The 25815-nt window shown below is 39.9% G+C and overlaps 1 protein-coding gene across 1 annotated transcript in view; it reads left to right on the top strand.

Annotated features, from left to right (window-relative positions):
* Positions 1–25815, top strand: part of chchd6a (coiled-coil-helix-coiled-coil-helix domain containing 6a) — a 67011-nt gene that overhangs the window by 27019 nt on the left and 14177 nt on the right. Inside the window, exons 6-7 of the mRNA XM_070839944.1 lie at positions 10149–10219; positions 21826–21961. Coding sequence (XP_070696045.1) covers positions 10149–10219; positions 21826–21961 — 207 coding nt within the window. The remainder of the gene's footprint in view (positions 1–10148; positions 10220–21825; positions 21962–25815) is intronic.

Raw genomic sequence — 25815 nt, 5'->3', positions numbered from 1 at the left:
GTCTCAAGTTAAGTCTCAGCCTCACCATGCGCCACACAAGAAGGACCTTTACGCTGGCTCTCTAGGGGAAGCATTCGTCTAGTTCTCCAATAGAGAAGACCTTTACAGGACATTATGTGTAAAATCTAAGTATTATGTTTTGTTTGCCATGGCTAATTAAAGTCCGTCCTGCGAAGGGAGCAGTGGGAGCAGTTGGAGTCATGAGCGACAACCACAACATTGGAGTGCCATCAGTGTAGTGTTATGGCTGCCCCCTGCGGTTCATCCATTTGTAGCTGAGGCTAGACTTAATATTCAGTGACTCACTCAGCCTTTGAATTGATCTGCTTTTCTATTAACTTACAGTTCATCAGTCATTTGTTTATGTGGGACTGCTGTTGGAAAATTGCAAGAAAGTAAATCTCGGAACAAGTTTGGACTAAATCTTTGATGGCTAGCCCAGTAGTTTAGGAATTGTGTGCATATGTGCATGTTAGTAGAGGTTATGTTTAGTGTGTGCCATAAGCTACCATAAGCGGATAGAGTTCTTGGTCACTGAGTCGAGCAATAAGCTTTTTTCTGTTTGGTTAAGTCTGAAGTTTGGGCTTTTTAGGCATGACATGCCCCTGCTACAGACAAGACAAGAAAGAGCTTTCGTTCTTTCTTTCTTTCTTTCTTTCTTTCTTTCTCACACAGAGACAGACACACAGACAGACCCGTACCTGTGTGTCTGTGTGTCAGCCATAGAATCACATCTTTATAACAAAATCTGTATGCTAATTATCATGCAGTCTGCCTAAATAAACATTTATTACCTTCATAAATAGTTTCTATACACACACACACACACACACACACACACACACACACACACACACAGGTCTTGGTGTCAGATGCCTGGCTATTTGTGTTTGCCTCATTAGTAACAGGTTGGGTTTGCACAGAGAGTAGACGACTGGCAGGCTGACATACGGGTGGCACAAGCTGTGTTTGCTGGTAGGCTTAGGATGTTTGTAGACAGTCCTCCATATATGTGTGTTTGTGTGCAGCAGAGAGGCATAGAGAGACGGAGAAAGAGAGAGAGATGTGTTTTGCGTGCATACTGTATATTCAGGTGCACGTTTACTGTATATGTAAATGCTGGAATTTCTGAGTGTATGTGGAGGCTCAGTGTGTTTGCAGACTTCACCAGAAGCCACATAAGCCTTGGTTTAAGTCTGTTTGACTGCTCAAAATGTTCTCAATGCTTAAGGTTTAGGTTTTTCAAACTGCTCAGCTGAACTGCTGAAGTCAAACTGAGCTTTGCTCATGTTAATGTTATCTCAGCCTTTGCATTAACATACGCCTTGGCTTGAAAAAAAAAAACCACCACATATATTGAGAAGTTAAAAGAAAGCTTTGCATTCTTTGCAGTTGTTTTCCAGAGGGTAAGACACTATATGATTTCTGTAATATTAAGAAATACGTACAGAATACAGAATGATGTGGGTATTGGTCAGTCTCATCAGTTCAACATAGGGGTGGACAAATCCTCTATCATGGTAGATGTATCTTTACATCAGGGTATATTTAACAGTATAGTGATTGTTCTGTAATTCAATGGAGGAATTGTTTAAAATAACAATTTCATACTTCATTTTCCCTTTTTTTTGGAACAGCCATACAAAAACCACTGCCTCACACTTGAGTACAAAACAAAAGACACAAAACAGCGACTCAGTAGGATGCTGTGTTTACAGGTTTTGTACAGTGACTTTGTCAAACAGCTGGATTCGAGGGATCACGCAAGAACCGTGGGATCACATGAGAATCTAGTGCACACTTCTCTACCACAAAAGTGGCCTCAAATACATCTTTAAAAAGCTTCCCCCTTGTCCTTGGAGAGAGGATCATTAGGACGTGACTGAGTGATTTTTGTTTTTGTGTGTGTGTGTTTTTGTATTGAGACATTAAGTGTGGAGCTGACATATAAGAACTAAAAACACCATTCTCAGTACCATTCAACTCCTCTTTTCTATTGTAATGACAAGCCTGAAGTCTACTTGTTGGATAATCCATCTTTGCTTTTCCACTGCTCACAAAATGTCAATACAATAAAAGCAGTTGTAACATTTACTTGATGTGGGCATATAGCTCTTGTTAGTTTCACAGACATGTTTTACTATCTGCCTAATTCTTCCTTTGTCTTTTCATCCCTCTTTCTCCCACTATCTGTCTCTCACTCACTCTTTCACACACACACACACACACACACACACACACACACACACACACACACACACACACACACACACACACTTGTCATAGTAGAGATATAGTTTGAAGCCGGTGGAAATAGAGCGTACACAAGGAGATAATAATCCTCCTCCAAGTCTGACAGGTTGCTTGACATGCTGTCAGCAGGGGCCTTCGTGTAGTGCACCAGAAATATCTGCGCACTAAATGCACGCACACACACACACACACACATTGCTTTACTCCAAATAATGCCAATAGCAGAACCTTTTTTCTTGGTCAAACAGAGAGGCAGAGGATTTATTTAAGATGGCCTTCACGCAAACACACTTTCACACACACACATATACTACCATATATACACACATTACTCAATGTATATGTGTGTTCCTGACACGATGGAGCCAGGTTGGCCTTCTGATCATTTTTTTTTTTTAAGTACTGTATTAAAACTCCACTTTTCTGCTGTGTTGCACTTTCTTATGGAAATGCATACACTCTGGGCCCTATGTAGCCAGAGTCAAAGTTTAACGCTTTCATCCTGTGAAAAGCTATCTGCTCAATATGCTGCACCGAGGGCTTCGAAACTGCTTATTAGTTTAGCTTGTTAGCAATATTTCCACTGAGGCTGCACCCATCTGGAGATGAAGATATGAGTTTCATAATAAGTTAACATTACTAAACATTGCAGAGTGCTGCTTACATTCCAGTTGCCTCATTATTTTCCCTTAGCAAAATAAGGTGTATGAGTACATTCCACGACATTGGTAAACACTCACTGCAATCTAACCAGCTACATTTAATCTAAGTATGAAGTGTCTAGATGAAGGCACAGTGAGAAAGTGAAAACATGATGATTTGTTGTACCACAAAACTTCTACAAGTGTGGGATAGATGTTGTTGAAATGCTTTCATTGTGCCTCTGATGCATATCATTCTTTGGCTGTAGAATGTGTGTTTTATGTGTTTTTTTGTCTTCTAACTTTGAAGGTTTAACAGGTTTAAGATTTTTTGGGCTGAACTGCACAAGGGCTGATCAGATACCAGTTACTTAGCTGCCACACACTAGAAAAACACTTTCTCTTTCAAATACTTGCACTGAAATCAAATAGAATCAAAAAATGTCAATACTTTTTGCAGTCAGAAATCACCCTCAAAATGATTTTTGCAAAATTATCGCCAACATCGTTTTTGTTACTGAAAGTAGGAAAAGAAATTGTTGGGTGAGCTGGTGGTTGATTACCAGCTGTACCTGCAGGGACACCTAACACACAATATTAATAAACTTATGATGGTGAGTTTTGTGTTCTTTCGAAAACTAGGTGATAAGGTAACTTGCTGCACTCAAATTTGATGCATGTCTGCACTGGAGTTAGGTGAGCCAATGCCAACATGCATATGGCTGTTGTCCGTGAGCTTAAGGGTCCCAGCTAATGTTAAAAGAATTGTAAGTCAAAATAATTACCTGACAACGTGTTCCATTAGTGACTTCTGAGACCCCCCAATGGCTAAAGAGCAGGAGAAAGATATAAGATGTACACAAAGGAAGTTCCCACATTAAAGCACAGAGGACATAGAATATGACACACAGACATATCGCTCAAGGTTCACACACACAGGGTACACACACAGGTCCACAAAGACCCCAGGGTCAGTAGTGTAACACCATAGAACATTCTTTTGTGTTGTTCAGTGAATGCCGCTGCCACTGTCAGGTTAGACCAAAAGGTTAGATGAAGTGGGAGTGTGTGTGGGTTAAAAGACTGCTTCTCTTACAGTTGGATCAAAGAGCTGTGTGTGTGTGTGTGTGGGTGTGTGTGTGTGCGCCTTTTTTTTGCCACCCACCTGTAGACCAATGTTTGTGATGTCTGTAAAAATGAAGCGTTTTGCTAACAAATGTGTCAAATACATATTTTCTTATTTTGCAATACATACATACTGTGTGTGTTTATGTCGAGGCCCAAACTTTTATTCAGGATCGGACAACCTTGTTGCGTTTTACTCTGAACAACTGTAGATTTGTAGCTTGCAAGTTGTTTTTGTTTAATTCAGTATTACCCTTAAAAAGATTACATTGTTTTAATGAACTAACAGCAATGGAACTAAACAGTGAAAATAAATCTACCTAATTACTTCCCAGCTTGCCATCGACTCAGCACCAAATTTAAGACATGTATTACACCCATAGTTGCAGGGTAGATGTAAACATGTGTAGGCAGCTGGGGAGAATGCCTGCAATCACCATCAGTAAGAAAGCAGAAATCTGTTTGGCTATTGATGGCTGATGACTGTAAAGTACAGCTGTTGGCACTTTTTCACAGCTAACAAGCTTGTTGACAATCCACACATTAGTTTTTCCTTGCTATGCAATTCTATTTTACTTTGATGGCTGTCTTTTAAAATAATGTACAGTTCTTCCATCATAGACATTTGCATATCCCTTTTTCTATGCCATACACATGAGTTTTCTCCTCGCTTTTATTCCTAACCCTGGGTCCACAATTATCCATTCTCTCTAAACATCGACCGTACCCTACTGTGATTGTTGCTCAAGTGCTCGGATAGAAATTTTGAGTAAATACAGAGAGAAGCCTCAGCGTTGCCATGATGTTAGAAGCACCTATTCTTGCTGAAGTCTAGACTGACATGGCAGGAAAACTGAGCAAGGTTGACAAAAAGGGCTTCAGCACTGTGAGAGTAAGAAATCTGTATAGGATGAGTGGGAGAGTGAGTGACCATAATGAGTAGGTAGTGAAAAGAGGAAAGTGGTGGTTAAGAAGCTGCAGGTGATAATATTAATAGTTGTAGAGGAAGCTCTGACAGTTGAGTGACTTCGCTTTAGCTGCACCAAATCCTGTCAATCAGCTGACGTGTTGAATGTTGTAGTTTTCTCCGAGCACAATACTTCCAACCTTTATCTGCTCATTCATTATAAGCTCACATAGAGGGAAGCATCACAAGGGGATGACCAGAGAAGCAGAAAGTAATAGTTGGGACTGAAAAAAGACTAAATATCTGATGTTGTTCCATGATCCAGTATGTCTAAAATCCTCTTTTTACTCCTCATGCCATTAATTTATATGGATGTCCAGATTCATCTAAATATCAGAAATGATATAAATACAATTTGACATGGTTCTTACTGAACACCTATTTAATTTACTAATATACAACATAAACAAAAATGTCACCATTTTACCATGATTCTGACCAGATTATTTGACCATATTGTACCAGAGTTAGCTTTAAGCTACTTTTCATCTGTAGCAATAGAACATCTTTAAATAAACTGGACAAACAAGACAAGATGCATAATACACACTTTTACACAAAGTAGCACATCACACACGCACACACACACACACACAAACACACACAATGTCAGCAGCAGAAGTATATTAGTCAAATGAACAGCAAGCATGTTTGTGTACAGTCAGTGTTTACAGAGCTGAGTAGCATTTAGCAGATTTTTTGATTTGGATTTAAAGCTGCTGATAGAAGTTATTAATACCAAGTTTGGGTGGAAACTTTTGGTAGTATTACCGGACATTTCACAGCTTGTTCACCAGTACGAGTGTGGGTGAGTTTAGGATAATGAAGGATCGATGAATGGTGGAAAATAACTGCAGAGCAGGGTATTTGTAAAAGAGCAGGAAGGAAGGAGTGGACTAAATGTGTTTAGCAACAGGAGAAGGGGATGGTGACAGTCTAGTGCTAATGTAATAAGGTAAGATGCGCTGCCAACACCCTTCAATTCACTGTCACCGTGGCAACCAATGATGCATAGCTCCATCCTTTGTTCCTTTGAATAAGGTCAAATGATGAGCTTGACTTCACGTTGGTGTGCTTTTAGACTGACACTTTGGGCTTGTGAGTAGTCCTGTGCTAAGAAGCCAAAATGACAGTGGTAAAATGTGTCCATAATGCCTTATAACCGCAGGGTTTGCAATGTTCTCGGTAAGCATGTTTCTTCTCTTTGTTCACTGTCAGTCAGTTTCCATGAGTTATCAGAATCAGAATTACTTTAATAATCCCCAGGGGGAAATTGCTTTTTGTTACACACAGCTCCAAAAGAATAAGAATAAACTTCAAACACAAAAGTAATAATAATGATAATAATAATAATAATAATGATACAAATATACCACTACTACTAATAATAATATATTTGGCCCATGGCCTTTATGGCCTTTTTTGGAGAAATGTTCACGTACATACCTGAGGCTAAATGAACTGTAGGGACAAAGGCGATGCACACACCACTTAACCGCATATAAACTGGTATGTTAAGGTTGGACAGTGTACCTTAGACCGTCAGCCAGTTTCACTCATTATGTGATCTTTAAAATGCTTGTCAAAGATTGATTGATGAATTAATTTAACCTTGGTTAAATCTATCAATTTTTTAGAATGTATTCATACCAGAGTTTTCATTTTGGTGTCAGACTATGTCTTTAGTGATGTATTTGATCTGTTTTGATATGAGCACTAAAAACTAAATTATTGATAACCTTTCTGGTGTTTAATGATGGTGATTGAGTTACTGCAATCACTATCATTAGATAGTAGATGTGATGAATTAATGATATGGGCACTGAAAAAAGCCACAGGCTCTGTTCAAGGTTTGCTCGTAATGATAGCTGCTCCGGCCCTATTGAAGAACCTTTGTATTGTACCATTGTACTGTGACACAAATTCTTCGCCCTTCTTCCCACTGACAGGTCTAATGAGTGGTAGAACAGGGAGACAACTGTATATTAAGGGCATGCCAATGGTCATTCATGGCAAATTGAAGTGGAAATGAATCAAACAGAATTTGTACACACTCAGTCTGACAAAGAACATTCATATGCATACACACACAGTATTTCTGTGCTGAGTTGTCACTGTGTGCACCTATGCAACTTCAGAGGCATCTGGTCCAAGATTGTCCCATAGCAATATCAATACCCTGCCATGTTGGTCATTTTGTCAGCATTATCAGACTAAATACTTAAAGCAGATGTCCAGAAATACCATGAAAATGCTTAAAATGTCAATTTTAACGTAACACCTTCCAACCAATAGATAAAATAGAAAAAAACATTTAATGTGGTTAAAGCAGGAGCACCAGTAAATTGTACTGCATTTATCTATAAATAAAAATAGGTGATTCTTGTAATATTTGTTGTCCACAGCTGCTGTATAAAAACCATTTCACATTTAATCATTTAATCTCTACAGCCATCTGAAGACAGCAGGGCAGATAAATTGATAAATCTGCAGCCTTTGATTGGAGATGTGCCACACCAGCTCCACGGTCCACTGTGTTTACCATGATTTAATCACATGACATCAGACTGCTACAAAACAATCACACACATCCCTACACCCCTCAGACAGGTCTGTTGGAACTCTGCATTCTGCCCGTTTATGTGGGAGACATCAGATTACCAGAGCTCGCTAATCGTCTGCATCACAGTCTCCTTTCCAACCTACACATTTTTTTTTTGTAGTTGGACAACCACATGATTTCCTGGAGAGGCTGATTCTTCGTCTGTTGAGCAATTGGCGTCAATGCGCCACTGTGATTGGCAGAGTTGTTTAGCAATAGCGATAACACCAGTGAAGTGACTGTGGGAATTGATAAATGTGCTCTCAGCCAGTCTGATCTATAGTGGCAGAGCCCTTTTCACTGGTCATTGTACTTGTACAATTTAAAACAATGTGTCAGTGTTTGTTTTAAATGTACATTAACTTATTTGTTCTCATTTAATTAGTGCAGCTCTTTTCTATGTACGCACTTACAGTATTTGGACTGAATGGTGTGACTTAAAGTCCCATCTGTCTAAATTCCCATTGGTAGCCATCCCATTTTTATAATTAACTTAACAGTCACAAGCCATATCATGGTTTAGTGTTGGTTTTGGTGTGTAGTGCAACTTTGTGTGTTAGGCAGTTACTCAGCAAGTTATCTAGCCTTAATTAAGAAGTCGTGGAATGACCAGGGCTCCTACTGTGGCCAGAAACTTGCCAGTTGTGGTCACTCAGTCAGCACCCACAGCTTTGCCCCTGAGAAAGAACACTTTTGTGAGATTTAAATGTTCTTGCAGCCATCATAAGACATCTTTTTGTGTTTTGCAAATGCACATACTTATTACACACGAAGCCCAAAGGTAGCTTTCGCCCTCTTTTTTTTCTCACCTCTTTCTTTTCTCTCCCCTTCATGCCTTATTCTGTGTCTCTTTCTTTCTTTTTTTCCCCCCGCACCCTTCTTTTAGCTTATTTTCTCTAGTCTTTCCCCATCCTCTGCAGCTGGTATAGTTTGCTGGTTAAATATTGGTGAGGTTGGGTTCTGTTCGGCGGAAGGCCTAAGGAGGATCAGCAGAGGAAAGGCTGCAGTTGTTGTGGATTAGCTGCTTGTTTTATCATAATACCACTGCTTGTTTGCTTGGGGTTTGGTGCTTACTGGGCAAGCTGCAAAGTCAAAAATCATGATTCCTTAAAAAATGCATGAGTAACACAACTCATTACTGCAGAGCTTTAGTTTCCCTGGAAGAGGCTGGAATGGCACAGCCTTCTTATGGATGAAGACGCAACTTTTCCTTCATACTATACGTTTTGTGTAAACAGAATGTGAATTTGGACCTAAGGTCTCCTATGTGGTTCACACTCTAAAGAGTAAACTGATACCATATGAGTTTTAGAAGAAGTTTATTTGATGTGACAGGAGAGACAGAATGGTGAGATTATTTCAAAGTGTGTGATGTATTTAGTGGTTAGTGTTTTCTGTATATGTTCACAGTACAGAATAAAGTATCCATTAAAGATATGCTGTTAAAAATTGTAATTATGGAATATGAAAGTTCTTTCAGGAAATAAAAGGCATCGTTTGATATTTTGTGAAATTTGTTAATTTGTGTTAATTAACTTCCTTGCTGAGAGTACGATCAGATGGTTGATTCCACTGTTATATCTGTCCAATAACTATGGCAGACAGATATATCTGCTCCTGCAAGTAGCTGATTAGCTTAGCTTATCTTAGCTTAGCTTAGCTTAGCGCAAAGACAACGAATGGAGAAACGGCTTGCCCGTCAAAGAGAAAAGATTCCTGTGGGTCTTGGTCCCGGTCCCGCTGATGTGGTTCTCTGGTTCCTGTGGATCCTGATCCTGGTTCTGCTGATGTGGTTCCCTGGTTCCTATGGATCCTGGTCCTGGTCCTGGCCCCGCTGATGTGGTTCTCCATCAGCCAATGGATGTGCGTCTGTCCAAGGCTACAGCCTGTCCGTCCTTGGGAGCTGGATCTCTCCTTCACTGTGGTGCTCCCGGAGGTTTCTCTTTTCCCACTGGGTTTTTTGAATTTTTCCTTCCCGAAGAAGGAGGGTCATAAAGGGCAGGTGATGCCTCGGACTGATCCATCGGACTGATCCATTGGCCTCATCGACTGCTGGACTCTTTATTAGATTGTTTGTTCGTTTGTTTATTTCAGTGAACTTTGTAAAGCACTATGAGACACTCTGTTGTGATATTGGGCTATACAAATAAAATTGAATTGAATTGAAAAGAGAGTCTCTCTACCAGCATTTCTGGAGCTCACTAATGAACATGTTTGTTTTTTCTTCTTTTTGTTCAATCTAGCACTTCCCTTCCAGTACTTTACCCAAGTTAGACAGTAACCTATTTACTTCACATGTTGCATGTCAGGTGTTGTATGTCTGGACACATACGTGGACAAAAACGTGTGCAACATGAAGCTGCTCCTCAAAATGTGATTGTGATTATCCTGTGATCATATGACACTGTGAATAAATGTTACATCAAAAATAAATCCTCCAAAACATGTGTACAGTTAGAAACACTCTTATCATACAAAAGAAGGCACACTAATCCACATATGAAAAAATCTAATGCTTTCTGTTTATGTCTTCTTGTGTTGTCCTCCTGTATGTCTGTAGAATTTGGAACGATACAAACAAAGCAAGGAGCAATTCCACGAAGCTGCCTCCAGGACAGAAGAAGTTGTGAGGTGAGACGCATACACACACACACACGCACAAACACACACACACAAACTAATTTGCCGTTCCAAAAAGGAGGAGATATTATTCCCTGCGGCCTCTGGCACACACCCACCAGCTTACACATGTACATGGGCCTTCAACACAGCAGACTAATAAGCAGCAATAGATAGTGATCTTTTCCTCATTTTTTTTTACCAGTTAAATGCATACATTCTCTAGAATGCTCTTGTCTAACGTGATAAGTGTTTTAATTGGCAGCTTTAATTAAGCCAGCTTTAACAATACCCTATATGCCCAAAGTAGCTTCTCGATGTGGACTTTAAATGAGCCACAGCCAGGGAAAAGGTAGCTAATTATTGCCACCGTGGTCTGTAAAACACCCAGCTGAAATTCACATTAGAGACCAGGCCTAGATCTGATGTTAAATTGTTCACACAAGTAACAGGGCGTTCCAGCACCAGTATTTATGGGTGAGGACAAAATCCAATCAAAAATGTCCTTCGGTGTGTCCTCATCCCTCTCAACAGGCTTTAGCTTGTGACCAGCTTCCTCCTAGTTGAACATATCCCGAAAACCTTTAGAGCTTCTTGTATTTTTCAGATTCAGTATTTTAATATCGACAATGGATCAAATGTGAAATGTGAATGTGTTTCTGGTAGTGATTATCCCAAAAAAATGTCACCAGGCACTGAAGTCCCATTCATCTTTATGGACCGGTTTAGACGCTTTCAGTTTTGGTTTTACAGACTGCAACTTTACTGTTTTGGTTGTCTCACTGCCCTCATCAGCGCTGTTTTCAGCAGCAGTCGGGAGCTCTTTAAAGTAGTATAAGAGGAGAGGGGACTGAATATCAGACACGAATGATGATGTTGCTCGATGCATAAATGATGTGTAAATAATCCACTGTTGACTATTGTGACACGTCACAGTATAAACGTCATGACGTCAGTGTTGAGTGGCCAAAAAATCTATCAATACAGCTTTAAAGGTAGTTATCCAGGTGTGTATTAGGTGTCTAAACCACCTCAACGGACTTCTTCCAATATGAGGGAGCAGAAACTCTCAGCTCCCTCCAGATGTCTCCTTACCTCATCTCTTGAAGGTGAGCCCAGCCCATTATATGAAGGAAACTTATTTTAGCCACATGTACCTGAGGTTTCATTCACTACCCAAAGTTTACAGTTGAGGCTCTGAAATTAGATTGACTTGTAAATCGAGAGCCTCAACAGCCCTGTAAAATGTCCATGTTGCTGTTTAAGCTGTGCCAATTTACCCGTTTCTGTCCCCTTTTACCATCGCTTGTGAAGTAAACCTCAAGATACCTGAATTTCGTCATTTCGTCACCATCAAATAAAGTGGTTCAGAAAATCTGCCTAAACTGTTGGCTTGTTTACAGCCCAGTTACAGTTATGGTCTGACAGTTTGTGTTTCTTGGCTTGTCTGAGATGTCGCCATGTTATCAAATCTCAGCAATTACTTTTGTGAGTTCAGTTTTGTTTTTTGTTTTTTTTATAACCATTTGGAATGATGGCCAAAACTGCAAAAACTAAACCCAAGTTGTGAATAATCAGGATGCATATATTATATATTTAGAAGAAATTCAGTCTCTGGATGTTGGATAAATTGAGCAAATGAGGAAGACAATGAATAACACTTATTCCGTCCATAGTATGTAACTCAGTTGTGAATTAACTCCATTTAAGAGGATCAGTCACCCAGACAGCAGGCTGGAGGTCCATGTTCTCCACAGAACAGAGGATCACCTGCTGACTACACATTCATGCCAAAGTCCTGCATTTAGAATTCTAAGCTTGACTACAAGAATGTTTGGGTTTGCCCCCCATACTCTCTCTCTCTCACACACACACACACACACACACACACACACACACACACACACACACACACACACACAACTCATTGTGTGCTCTCCCTGTAGTTAATACACCCTTTTCATCATAATCTGGACTGATTGAACGCTGTTATCAGCAGCTTAGAAAAATGAGACCCCCATTAAAGTTAGATTTAAAGCAATGCAAACATGGTTTTGATCTGCGCTGATGCTGAAGACCAGGTGATATTACCTCTGGGGAATACTGTATAGTAATACTGCTAATCCTGTGCTCGTTGGGTTGTTTTGCATGTGTGTGTGTGTGTCTGTGGAAGGGGAAGTGTGGTATTCTTAATCCATGAGTGTTTTATCTGAGAAGATAAAACAATTTGAGTTTCCTGTATGGCGCTACCTTCATGCTCAATTATACACAGCTTTTACAGGTTTTAGTAGACGGATTAGGCTCTCATTCATTCTGTAATCTAGTCTAACCCTAACCTCCGGGGGATTCAGTAGTGTTACTTTAATGAGTGGATTAAGGTGTGGGGATAAGAGTGCGTCTGTGTGTATGGTGTCAAAATAAATAAACTGAAAGGGATGTATTTTATCTGGACCTCTTTACTTCAGTGGCTTTAACATGGTTCAGTTCATCTGGACAGACCCATCGTTGATGATATTAGTGACACCTCTGCAGAACAATTCAAAATGTCTGCCCCCCCTGTTAGTGTGCACATAAATGTTTCTCATTTGTCACTAAATGTGCAATCAGAAAGTCTGGGAAAGAAATAGCAGTGTTTTAGATTGAAATCATCATGGGAGTATAGAGGAAGGAAGCAGTGTGTTGGCACAGCAGCTATTGTCTAGCATTGCCTGTAACTGTCTTCACTTACCATATTGGCCAATTGACACGTTCTGTTGTTGCAAAGATTTTGTGTTTTTCGATCCTTGACGTTCTTTTTTTTTTTTTTGTATCATCATATTGCATTGAATTTGATCATCCTGTCCTTTGGTAGTTGAGCTAAATGCATCACTGTCTCCTTCCACCTCACCTGTGTAAACTTTTCTTCTTGCAAGCTCTCGGACTTTGGTTTATTCACCCACTATTGTTCACATGCTTTTAAGATAAGTGAGAATTTTGATCGGCACTTAATAACCTTTTACCCATCTGTCTCCCTCTACCCTGAGCTGTGTGAGAAAAGTCCATGACAAGTTTATATGCGTTGTAGAGTCTCCCAGGAAGTTTAAGCCAGCCAGATTAGAAGATGACAGCTTAAACACTATCCACACTCACTAAAAACACAGCATTGGCTGTTTTTAAACAGCACCTGCTCTTTTTTTATTTATTTATTTTTAAACAATGTCAGTAAAGTGGTCCCCCTTTTTCAGGGGAGTTTGTCCACCTCCGTGTCTCTCTCTCCACAAATGGATGTAGGATGTTATGAGGTCTATAGTCAGTGAATCAGCCTATATTTAGCACATATCTTTATTTTTGTTTAGTTCTAACTTTTAAATCTTTGTTTGTTTCCTTGCTTGTTCAAAACAAGTGATAATGTGTAAAACTTGGGTGACCTTCTGCATGCATCGCAATTGATTAGCGAATTGTCATGACTTTATGCATGACAGTATGCAGAGTGCCTGATTTGGTGTAATAGAGCGGCAGAGTCTGGACATTGGTTGACACTCTGAATAATTCATGCATTTGAAAACAGCAGACACTACCGTGCTCTAACTTTTGTTAGGAATAATCTTTGAGAAACTTCAGAGCGACTGTGGTTTCCATGTTATGAACTGTTTGATTGAAGTCTCTCTCAGTGCAGAGCTGTAGAACAAAGCTACTGTAAAATATGATGTGGGTGACTCCGAACCCCCCCCTGGCTCCACTGTCTGTGTCATTCTGTGTTCTGTATAAATGTGTGTGTATATACGTGCCTATATGTGTGTGATGTGTTAATCCACAGTTTAATCCTTGGAGCAAAAAGGGGGCTTTGGCTGCCAGCACTCTGGGGTTTGAGCGAACTACAGAGGATAGGGCCAGTGTGCCACTGTCATGTCTATGTGTGTGAGAGAAAGAGAAAGAAGGTGAAGAGAGCAAGAAAGATTGCAACCTGTAGCACTCTGAAATGTCAAACTCTACGCAGCATGAGCCTCAATAACGTTCACAAATTTATTGTTTTCATTCCGTAGAAGTTCACTGCACACCAGGGGCCTCACTTATAAAACAGTGGGAACGATCCATAAAATCCATATTAGTGCACATGTGCGCAAAAATCGAAAACTAAAAATAATCAGATTAATAAAACCGTGTGTATGCACACCTACAGACAGTGTTCTCTCTATAAATCACAGTTTAAAACAAATTACGCTATGTTCTCCAACTCTTTAATGCTTTAATACTACTCTTTTATGTTATCTTGGATTTCTACAACCGATGATAATGATTCAATCAGGCAGCTTAGTTAGCGTGGTTGAGGTGAAAAGGATTTTCACGCTACATATCGCGGGAAAAGCAGACCAGGCTTTCCTGAAAGCTCTCATCCTCATGCTCCCCCTTGCCCCTACTCCATATATGCCATCTTGATCAAACTATTGTGCAGTTTTACCGTCTCACAGGAATCCTTTAGGAACCACAGGCTCTGCCATGTGAGAGAGTGATTGAGGAAAGGACTTCAATCAGACTCAGGTTGGCATCAGTAAACCTCCATTGAGTATACAGCTGTAATCTTTGTCACAGCACCGAGATAACTTTAAGCCAGTCTCCCATTGATGTTGTACATACGAACACCCAACAGCTCCAGTAATGGCTGTTGATTATTTACTGGGAGTGGGATTACAGGTACTAAAAAGTCACACTGAGAGAAAATCTGCACAGTTGCTCAGCTTTATGAGTGGTGGGGCGTCACATGTGCACCCTCTGTTGGTCAACTGTCGCAAAAAAAGAGGATGCCTCTCAGCAGTGGTCAGTGGTCAGTGGTGGCAGGCCGTTGAGGAACTGGTCTACGCTGAAGTATAGACACATAGCTGATGGCCACTTAGCAAAGGCATTTTTGCATTACACTCGACAGGCTATAGCAAGCTGTGGAATCACAGATAGAGTGAAAGAGACATGAGGATGGAAATGGTTGTCTTTGTAGTCTAGATGCATTTTGTATGTGGGAAAGTGAGGGAGACAGCCTCCTCTTCAGAGTTGAAAGTAACAGAATGTGAGTGAGACAGAGACAGACAGGCAGATACCCACGTCAAATTGCTCCGGTCAGCATCCAAGGCATTTTAACAAGGCCAACTGTCTGTTACAGTAGTGGTCGAACTAGCCTTAATAGCCAGCCTTTGTCAGATCCTCCCAGTCTGTGTCAGAGGATACCAGCCTAGTGAGATCAGCAATAAGGCTGGAAACATTTACAATCCCAGAGTTCAAGTTAAAAAGCGCTGTAAGAGAAAAACTAACCAAAAACACGGCGTGTGGTTCACTGATCCTGGTAAATTTCAAATGTGCACATTTCACACCACTGAACATTCAAGTGGCTGTTTGAGGGGAGCAGTTATATGGCACCCTGATTTGGATGGACAGGAAAACAGTGTTAAAGCAAGTGTGTCATTGAGGTTATCAAGTGGACTCATGTAGTTATGTAGTGAAGTCTGTTCCTCCAAATGGATCTACATCGAGCTTTTAACAAGATATTCATCATGTCAAGAAGAAAGAGTTCAATTTGTAACTAAACTGTGTTCACACAAAAAATAGACTGCTATGCACATAAATATGTTAAATAGAAATCTAGTTTAGATTTCAGACGTACTTTTCTGCACCACACTTCATCGTGAGTATTCAGTATAACCTCAGCCCCATACTGTTTTCAATGGGAGCTCTATAGGACAGCAGGTGATTAAACCACCAACTTAAAACAGTCCCCCAGAAGATTACATAACAGTGAATAAATGTTTCCCTCTTCAGTGCATGCATTGCTTTTGCGATAGCTGAGCAACGAGCCAAAGTGTAACAGCAACCCACTGCTTTAATGACAAGTGGAGAATGCAAACAAAGAGTAAATATACTGCATGGGACATTGGGGAAGGTGAGTGGTGAGTGATTTCATCAGAAAGGCAGTCTTTAAGCCTGGATTGTCTGGGAGGGGGCCAGTTTTCAGGGAGGGGGGTCACTGCTCCATCCAAGGGGGACATAAACAATACTGTGAAAACTCTCCACCCTTTTACAGCTCCAAAATAATATCAAAATGCTATGAGAGTTGATATAAGGCATAATATATTAGACATGAAACTAGTTTTGTAGCAAAGAGGGAAAACAGTTGGAGAATGAACCAAATACGACATGAAAAAAAGCTGTATTAATGTGTATTAATATATATCATTTTAAAAACTGGAAGTTGGGTCGAAATGGATGTTGGTGTTCATTTTTAATGAGATGGGACGAAGGTTTTTACAAATATTTCATAAATGAGAATGCCTGGGTTTCCCATACACTTTTACATTTTACAGTATTTTTTTCCACAATATGTCAGACTATGGTGGAAAGCAGGCTGTTTACCCCTTTACAACATTTCTGAGCTGCAAAACAACATAAACGAACTCTTGACAAAATCTATTTTAAGGTGATGGAAATGTTTTTACTTGTAGAAGCTATGCATAATCTTTGGAGCCACTAGGGAAACCTAAAAGAAATACAGCATTGACAAAGGGGCGGCAAGCGTGAGAGGCATTGAGAGGAATGAAATGCTCTGCCTCCGCTTCAGTGTTTACGAGAGACAAAGTAAAGTCAGAGTTCTAGTATATAGACGACCCTCTTTTCTTTGCAGTTGGGATACGAGTGGTGAGATGGGAGAGGATGAGTGAAGGAGTGCGGAGATACAAGATAGAGGAGAAGAGGATACGTCCTCAGTCAATTGAAAAGCTGTCAGGGTGCAGGTGCATACAAGCTACAGGCAAGAGATAAGAGGCAACTCTGTCTCTCTCGCCGTTTTCCTCCTCACCTCCCCTGCCCTCTTTCTCTCTTGTTATCATCACTCTTTTTCTCTATACTTCACCACCTCACCAGTAATAATCAAGCCGGTAATGGTAAAGCAGTCTGTTAAGCAATTCTGACCCTCTGACATGTCAAATGCCATTTCCTGCTTCACACTTTGCCTCACACTGCCTCGCTCTCCCCACAGACCATCAAGGTTCTTTGGGGAGAATGACAATAATGCTCCACTCCTTCATCTCAACACCAGGGACTGGGCATTTAGTCATCATATTACATCAAGTATTAAAATATTGAAGAGGAATGTTAAACATGTACATTTCTATAAACTGGGTAGAAGCTAGTGGGAAGGCTGGACACAGGTATGTATATTCCCTTTCTTGAGAGAGTTGGAAGAGAAGATTGATGCCACTGTCCTGTCATGTAGAGCTAAAGCCAGGAGATTAGGCAATTAACTTAGTTATTAGGTAATTATTTTAGCTTAGCAGAAAGACTTGAAGCTGGGGGAATTGGCTTGCTAGGATATGTGTTCGTTATTAGTGTGATTCCCCCTACTTCCAGTCTTTACACTGAACTAAACTAATCCCCTGCTGAATATATATTTACAGTACGGGCATGAGTAGTATCTTCTCATCAAACTCTTGGCAAGAATGCAAATAAATAAGTGTGTTTCCTAAAATGTTCAAGAACTTAGCAGAGCATCAAATGCAGTTTTATTTCATTCCATCTGAGTGGGTTTTTCACCTTGACGTGCAAGTACGAACATGAGTCAAGTATCTATCATTGAAGCCATTGAAGTAAATGTCTGCCATTTAACCCCCTTTTATAAAAGGTCTGTACACCCAGGTAATGCAAAAATTACAGAGAAACAACAGCAGCCCCCTTGTAAAGAGGGCTTAAATAAGGAATCCACAAGAGTTGTAACCAAATAACCAAATATCAGCTTGATGTTACTTCTGGCTGAAGTTGTTCAGGGCTCAGAGAGTTACTAGACCTCAGGAACAGAAGATTGACAAAGATAGGCAAAATGCCTAGGTTTAATGGATGATGATATGAACATGGTTTAGGTGCCTGGCCCATGAAGCATGTACTACCTGCATGTGAAAACATTTCTTAGCTCCTTTCTCTTTAAGGCCAGGTGGTCAGCAGTGTTTCTGAAGGGGAACCGCATTAGGCGCACAGCATGCTAATGCAACATTTAACAGACTTACCTGCCAAATAAAAAGCTAAACGACATAAAACACAGCAAAACTCACAGCTTCCAAGTCTGAAAGAGGGTCACAGACAGCCGGTATTGATCCATCCTTGAGCTTGTACGGTCACCCTCCGTAACAAGCAAGCAGAGCAAAACGCACATACATTCCAGTTTTGTTAGTTCTTGCAGTCAACAACAGAATGATTAGCATGCTGTCATTGTACCTTCTTATTACTGGAGCTGGTGTTAGCGAGGATTGGTTCCTCGCTAACACCAGCTCTGGTTATTTGTGGACAGCGGGGTGGATTTTTGTTTTTGTTTTTTTAATTTAAATTTTTTTTTAGTTCAATTTTGATTGAACAGGACCGTCAGCGTGTTGAAGGGCTGGAGGAGTTTCTATGTTCAACATCTTGCATAAGAGCGTGTGGTATGTGTTTTTGGCAGAACGCATAACACACTGTTCAAGATTGGTTAATTAAACTCCTTTAGATAAAGGATCACTGATTCAACAAACTGAATTGGATTGCACTTTATCATCAGATTTCTGTGAAATTTGTCTTGTGTCACTAAACATGCTCGGTTTCACAGATTACAAAAACAAGAAACAGCAAAAGTTTAAAAGAGTCAATAATCTTTTCTTTGTTAAGATCACCCCCTCTCCTTACAAAGTGTGACTTTACCACTTGATAGAGATGTAGCTGCTGACGCAGGTAGTCAGCTATTCAGCTGCCGCCCTGGAGCTGTCCGAATAGCAATTAGGGAGTTTTGTGCAACAATAGTTTCTATCACCTCTAATGTTTAAACAGTGTTCACATTGAAAGATGCAGTTGTTTCAACCTGACGTTGGAATATACAGCCACAGCCAAGGATTCTAAACAAGTAGAAGACACTTGATATTAATAATATGTCGAAAACTGGTAATACAACATATGTCCAATGTGTCGCCACACAAGTGAGATGATGCAGACTTTCACTGAACTTGTGTTTTAGCCCTCAAGTCCATCAGAATATTCGAGTCTCTTCATTTTTCCTCCTTGGGCACTACTTCCTTTTAGATGTTAGCAAGATTTTCTAATTAGTTGCCTGAAACAAAGTAGAGATACCAATACTTTGTAGTTGACAGGATAGAAATAAAATGGCATGCAGGACAAACAACGCTTCATATGTATTGCCAAGGCCATTAAGGAAAACACAAAAACATCACTGTAACTCCGAGGGAAGCGTGGTTTAGAGGCGATAAAAGCATCTTCCTTATCAGTCTGGTAGCTTTGCCAGAGGCTTTTGTAGTTGGTGGTGTGCTTTGTGTCTTTTCCATTTTCCAATTTCTCCCCTTTCATTTCTCTCCTTCTCTTTGTCTCGGTAAGCTGGTCTGCGTGGTCCAGAAGTCTGAGGCCTCTGTGTTCCGTCCGCCTCCGCCTTCGCTGCCGCAGATTAAAAATAATGGGAAGCACCATTAATTAAGCAACTAATCTAACTGTTTATGTTTTGTCATATTTACCGCTTACAGATGCATAGAGAGCTACCCCAAAAATGACTGCTCCCACACACATTAAAATGCTTTTGCAGCACACTCACACACACACGCACAACCAACAAGAGCACCCCATGCATGACTCGATGGGCTGACAGGGACGTTGCTTTACCTCGTTTCAGCTAAAAAAAATCCAAGGCCTCTCTCTCTCTCTCTCATTCTTTCTCTCTCTCACTCTTTCTCTCTCTCCATTTTTATTTATTTATTTTTCTAAGCGGCTCAGTTAATATTGTTGATTTAAGACCTCACCTTCAATTTGGTGTAGCATGTGGACAGAGCTTTAGCTTTTGCTGGGACTGAACCAATTTTCTGCTTCAAGCGCCTTTAATAAACCACGCAGCGCTATCAGGAGGCTTTGGCTTCCCTGATGAAGGCCATTTATTTCAAATTAAAGGAGAGTTCCTTATCTTCGGCAGCCTCAAACGGAGAGAGAGATAAAGATGGCGTGCCTTGGTGTCGTCCTCTCTATGTTGTTAATATGAAGGGGAGAAAAGGAGGGGGCGAGGGAGAAGTAAAAAAAAAAAAAAAAAAGGAGACGGAGTTGGAGAGAAGACAGAGACAAAAAGTAGAAGAAGACAGATTAAACAGGCCAGATAAAGCATTGGAGGTGGTGTGAGGAGAACAGAGTAATCTGATAGGCTGTCATCTTTTTAAAATGGTCTTGTGAGAGAACACCAATGGATGCTTCATCCCTTCCTTCTTTCATCTTTTTATCTCACTTCCTTCCTTTATATGTTTTTCTCTCGGTCTCTGTTCGTTTTCCTCTTTAACCTCTATCACCCATGCTCAGATAAACTCAGTCATTGCATCCACGTTACTGTTGCTGATGATAAACTGTCTGTGTGCCCGTGTGGATACGAATATGCTGTAATTGAAACGCTGGGGTCAGCTCTCCTCCGCGAATCAAAGCCAAAAAGAGCCTTTAATTTGGCTTTCAATTAATGTGGTGTTAAATGCTACTCATAGAGAAAGTGTGTATGCAGGGGCACTGCGTGGAGATCAACATGTAGAGAGAGAGAGAGAGAGTGTGTGTGTGCGTGTGTGCGCACACATGTTTGTCGAGCTTTCATGTTTATGGTTCACTACCAAGTGTGTGGGTATGTAGATTTGTGCATGTGCCTTTCTGTACCTGCGTGGGTGTTCATAACTCGCTAGTCTCTGCTTCAATCATTCAGAATCCATTACAACGAGGCGCCCAGGCAGCAAGCCTGTCATAGTTAACAATCACAAAGATAGGCAGGCAAAGACCAATTATAATACAGCCCACATATCAAATTAAGCATGGCTGATTCAATCTCTCAAAGCACACTTTTCTGCTATATTTGATCAGAATGATCCTACCCACTCAATTAAATGTGATTTAGCACTAATTGCATGATTTGCAATGAAGCACGTACTATACACACCATAGGTTGTTAAACAGGTTGCAGTGGGTGAGGTTGTTAATTGTTTTTCATCGTTGTCTTGCCTTGTTTCATCAAACCTCGTCTTTCTTTTTTTTTTTCCCTTCTTTTCATAGTTTTACTTTTTTTTCTGTTGTGGCTAAAACACAATGATTTGAACGGTACCAACAATTTCACTGTCAATAAATGGAACTCATTTTTCCAAAGCTGACACTGTCTACAGCAACCTTGACCACCTGCCAACCTGAACCCTGATACTGCTCTCACCTGGTTAAAGTCAGATCTCACAAACAGGCTCCATTTCATCAGCATCAATAACTGTACCCGCTCTACCGCTTCTCCGTCCCCAAGGCATCCTGCAGGGTAATTAGTCCTCTACATGCTTCCCTTTGGTAACATCATACATCGTAATGGCCTCCACTTTCTATTATTATTAGCTTTATACAGTCTGGTGATAATTCTCTGGGGGTTCATCACGACAAGTGACTCTCTTGCAACCTGTCGCATTCAGGTATACGATCCATTGTTGATATAAAGTCATAGATTATAGCCGCTCTAAATACATTTCTGTTTGCAACCCATTTTTCACATTCAGACCCAAATTTCAGTAAGTGTTACTCATTTTTGCTTTTTCATAAGATATTAATAATTCCGTCTTTCTATATCTGTCTGTCTTTTGCAGGTCTCGCAATACAGACGCGGTGTGTTCTGGCCTGCAGGCTCAGATCTTGTCCTGCTACAGGGGGAACAGGGAGCAGACCCTAAAGTGTGCAGACCTGGCCAAAGAATACATGCAGTGTATTGATGCTGCAAAGAAGGTGAGAGCACATTTGAAATATGGAATTGAGGAGTTTTAGAATATCTGGGAAGATGCATTGGGTTAATCTATCTGGAACAAGTGTTATCATACATAATCATTTTTTTTGTAAGCACTGTCATTAACGTTGAAGATTATTAAGATAATTATGAAGATCGCTTTCCAAAGCCAAAAAAAGTATATTAAAAATAACAACAATAATATTATATTACTAGTTAGTAGTTTTACTAGTATGTTAGTATGTTACTAGTACTTCACATGTCCACTCAAAGAAACAAGGATCTGGGAATGTGTGGGACGTAACTATCCAGTGGTGGCTTTTGAGGCTTACCACGGAGAGGTATGCTATTTTCAGAGCAGCACTCAGTCTGATGTAAAAGAAAGAAATTCAAGATTATTCTGGGATAGTTATGGAACAAAAAAATTAGATTGAATGGATTTGAGTGCTGTCACTTTAAGTTTTCACACAGAGAAAAATCTTGTCATTAGAAACAGCTTTCAGAGTGAATGTCTGATGTAAAAGTATGAAATCCAAGCTCTCGATTGCTACCAAACTTGTTTTCCTCCTAATACTGAAAATGACAAGGCAAACACAGTTTGGGTTGCTATGAAATAAGTCTTCTGTTACAGTTCAGCTTGTCACTACAGCCTTCACCCATTTGGCTGTAATCTAAGACTCAAAACCATTTAAAGTAAGGGAGGAAGAATGCAAAGCAGGCTGCCAGGTTGAAAACAAGCAGTGAAACAAGACGTCTTCCCAGACATTGATTATATTTTTTGATATTTTCTGAATATGACCGTGCATTGAATTATATTAACATTGCCACAGATATGAACTTGTGAATTTAAGAAACTTACTAAAAATCAAAAACAGAAGAATTCCTGAGAAAGTGTTTCATTTGATTTCAAGTAAACAAGACAGGATCATTCAGTGAAATGCAACAATAATGTTTGCTGTCTCAGTATCAGTGCAGTATCAGAGCAGCACTGTAGATTGTAAGTGGGGTTATATAATCTCAGGGTCCATCTATTTTCCTCTTTATTTGCCTTAAACTTTGCGTTTTTGAAGTTTGAGAACTCAGAAGTGAACAAAGTGTATATGATGCCGATGATTTTTACTGTTTCTCTGGTGGTATTTTAGCTGTGAAATTTAAAATCTACAGTGTCACATTGCCGTTTGACCCTGAAATGTAGCATAACATGGTGATGTGTTTTTTAAAACAAACCGAATTATCAGTTATCCTATATTGTTCACATTAAGCTTTGTGAGTCAGTGAAGACGCAGTAATATAAATAGATGCTGGCAAATATGGAGGCCATAAACTAAGAAAAGGCAGTAAGAGATTATGCGAAAATATAGCTGAATAAATTGTTGAATAATATATTCCAATAGTTAAAAAGGATTGTGAAAAGAAATATAAGGCTTGGTACTTTTCAATAACCCCCAATATGCATATGTATGTTTATTAATTATTCTTTTTTACCCTTTGTTTTGATCATTTTATTTTCACGTACTTCTACTTCTTAGGTTTCCTATTTTATTTAGTCTTAGCACACAATTAAGTGGTGATCTTTTCTACCAAAAAACAGAAAAACAGGAAAACGAAGGAGTTGAAAAATAAAATCAACTCAAAAATTAAATAGAAGAATAAAATAAGTAAAGGTTCAATGTATTTAAGGAAAGAAAAAACTTTTTTTAACCAGCTGATGGGAAGTTAAATGAAAATGTTTAATCTTTTATATAAAGTTTTACCTTCACAGTATTATTTCTTTGTGAATTCATTTATATTTTTGACTTTTCTGATCATCATCGTCTTTTACTACAGTTTGTCAGTTAAGGGGCTCCACAGATGAAGCAGCAGACTGCATGCTATTTTCTAAAGGTGATTGTGGTTTCACACAGTTTTCCGAAGCATAAATTTGGTTGCTGTAGTTTTGCGTTCGTCCTTCCATTAGAGCCGTCTTTGTCTTTGAGCAGTCATAAACTATGTATTCACTGAGTCAAGAGAGCTTGCCTTTTCTCCTAGTTACTTGTATTTTATCCGTGCTGAAAACAAGTTCAGAGCCACTGCTTGTGCATGCACTCAGTAAAATCTAGCCTTTGCAATTGTACTTTGTACAACTTAGTTTTCAGCATTCCACATTCCTCAATTGGGTCCACAGCTGTATTATTCAAAAGCAAAGTTCCTCGCCTCAAGTATGTGCATCCCTGCAGCAGTTTTAGGTTACAAATTCACAGAAAGTTAGTTGGAAGATGTGAGGGGGAAGGGAAGTTGGAGGGGAGAATACTGGAAGCTTGCCCTTCCAAAGTTTGTACAGTAGAGGCATTTGAAGGTGTAGTTGCTCATCATGCACCCGAACAACGTATTACTCAGCCTCATGCTGCTCCCCGCTCACATCTCCTATGCGTTGCTCAGGGGCACTGAGGCTTCCCCTGGCATACAGTAATACAGCATGTGATAATCAGCTTGCTGAAACTTGATTCCTCCACTCTTGTACTGATGTGTGTGGCTGCCTGTACGTGTGTGCATTTTCAATAGCATCTGTAGCTTTGTATCTGCCTCGTATGAGACCCGTGCAGACACAAATACACTTTTATATACACATGGCTAAACCTATATTTGTGTTCCTGTATTCCAGCACTCATGAGAATCAAATGTCTTTACAAGGACTAATATGTGTGTGTGTGTGTGTGTGTGTGTGTGTGTGTGTATTACCCTCTCTTTTCCCTTCATACATTTGCACACAAATGCGAGTCTTTGTACTCTGTGTGCAGGTTTTACGTGGGGAATGCCTTTGTTTGTGTTGTCATGTACATGCCTGTTGTGTGTGTTATAATGTTCCTCAGCTGAATCTGCCACTGCTTTTTATCCTGACTCTAATGCATCAGTAAAGAGGGATATACCTTAGGAGAGTGTGTGTGTGTGTGTGTGCGCGCGCGCACGCACATGTGAAGGTTTCTTCCTCATATTAGCTGGTTGTGAGATAACGAGTAGTGAAGGGAAGACTCTTTGAAGACTGCCTTTAAAAGAGCACAGCAGATCATACACAATGTGTGTGTGTGTGTGTGTGTGTGTGTGTGTGTGTGTGTGTGTGTGAATAGCTTCCTACATTGCAGTCTGCTTTAACTCACACATCAAGGTCTTGCCTCTTGATTAGCCCCTGAGGCATCTCCCTGACTTTCACCCCATCAATTTGAAAGTTTATAAAGTTCTCCCTCCATTTTGTGTCTGTCACTGCTAGTTTAGTTACCACTGATAACTTTTTTTTTTCTTGTCGAGTAGACGTCACGTAAAACTGTTAACTTACTTAATGTGCTAGAATGCTTGACACACTGTGGAAAAAACTAAAACAGGAGTTACGAACAATGTTTAGGTTGTTCAGTGTGTTACACAACTTGTCATATGGTTGAGTCAGAATTAAGCTCATGACTTTTAAAGCTCACCACGCTGTCCTTTTCCATTGTACAGCCAAAGATTTCGTACTCATTTTAACAAGTGCAAACATGACTCCAGCAAACAGGGAAATATTGACGCTACGATAAGTCTACTGTAACATTTCATATAAGTAAGAACTTCATTTCCTTCTGTGTCTTGTAGTGCATATTAAATGACTTAAGGAAAGTCATTGTGCAGAAAATTAGTTTTAATTTCTGTTCTCATCTTATTTATAAGCACAGTTGATGAGTTATGTCTTCTGTATTGTGGATATCAGTTTTAATCTTTTCAAAATCTTGGAACAGCTGCTTCAGCTAATCAAAGTTAAGAATAAAATGATATAATAAATGATATGACAAAGCGAACAGGCGATGACTTTCCATTGGTGAGCTTGTAAGTGAGGGAAAGAGGACTTCAC

The sequence above is a fragment of the Pempheris klunzingeri genome, chromosome 11 (genome assembly GCF_042242105.1).
Source record: "Pempheris klunzingeri isolate RE-2024b chromosome 11, fPemKlu1.hap1, whole genome shotgun sequence".
Classification (NCBI taxonomy): Eukaryota; Metazoa; Chordata; class Actinopteri; order Acropomatiformes; family Pempheridae; genus Pempheris; species Pempheris klunzingeri.
This window is presented reverse-complemented; position numbering and strand designations above follow the sequence as displayed.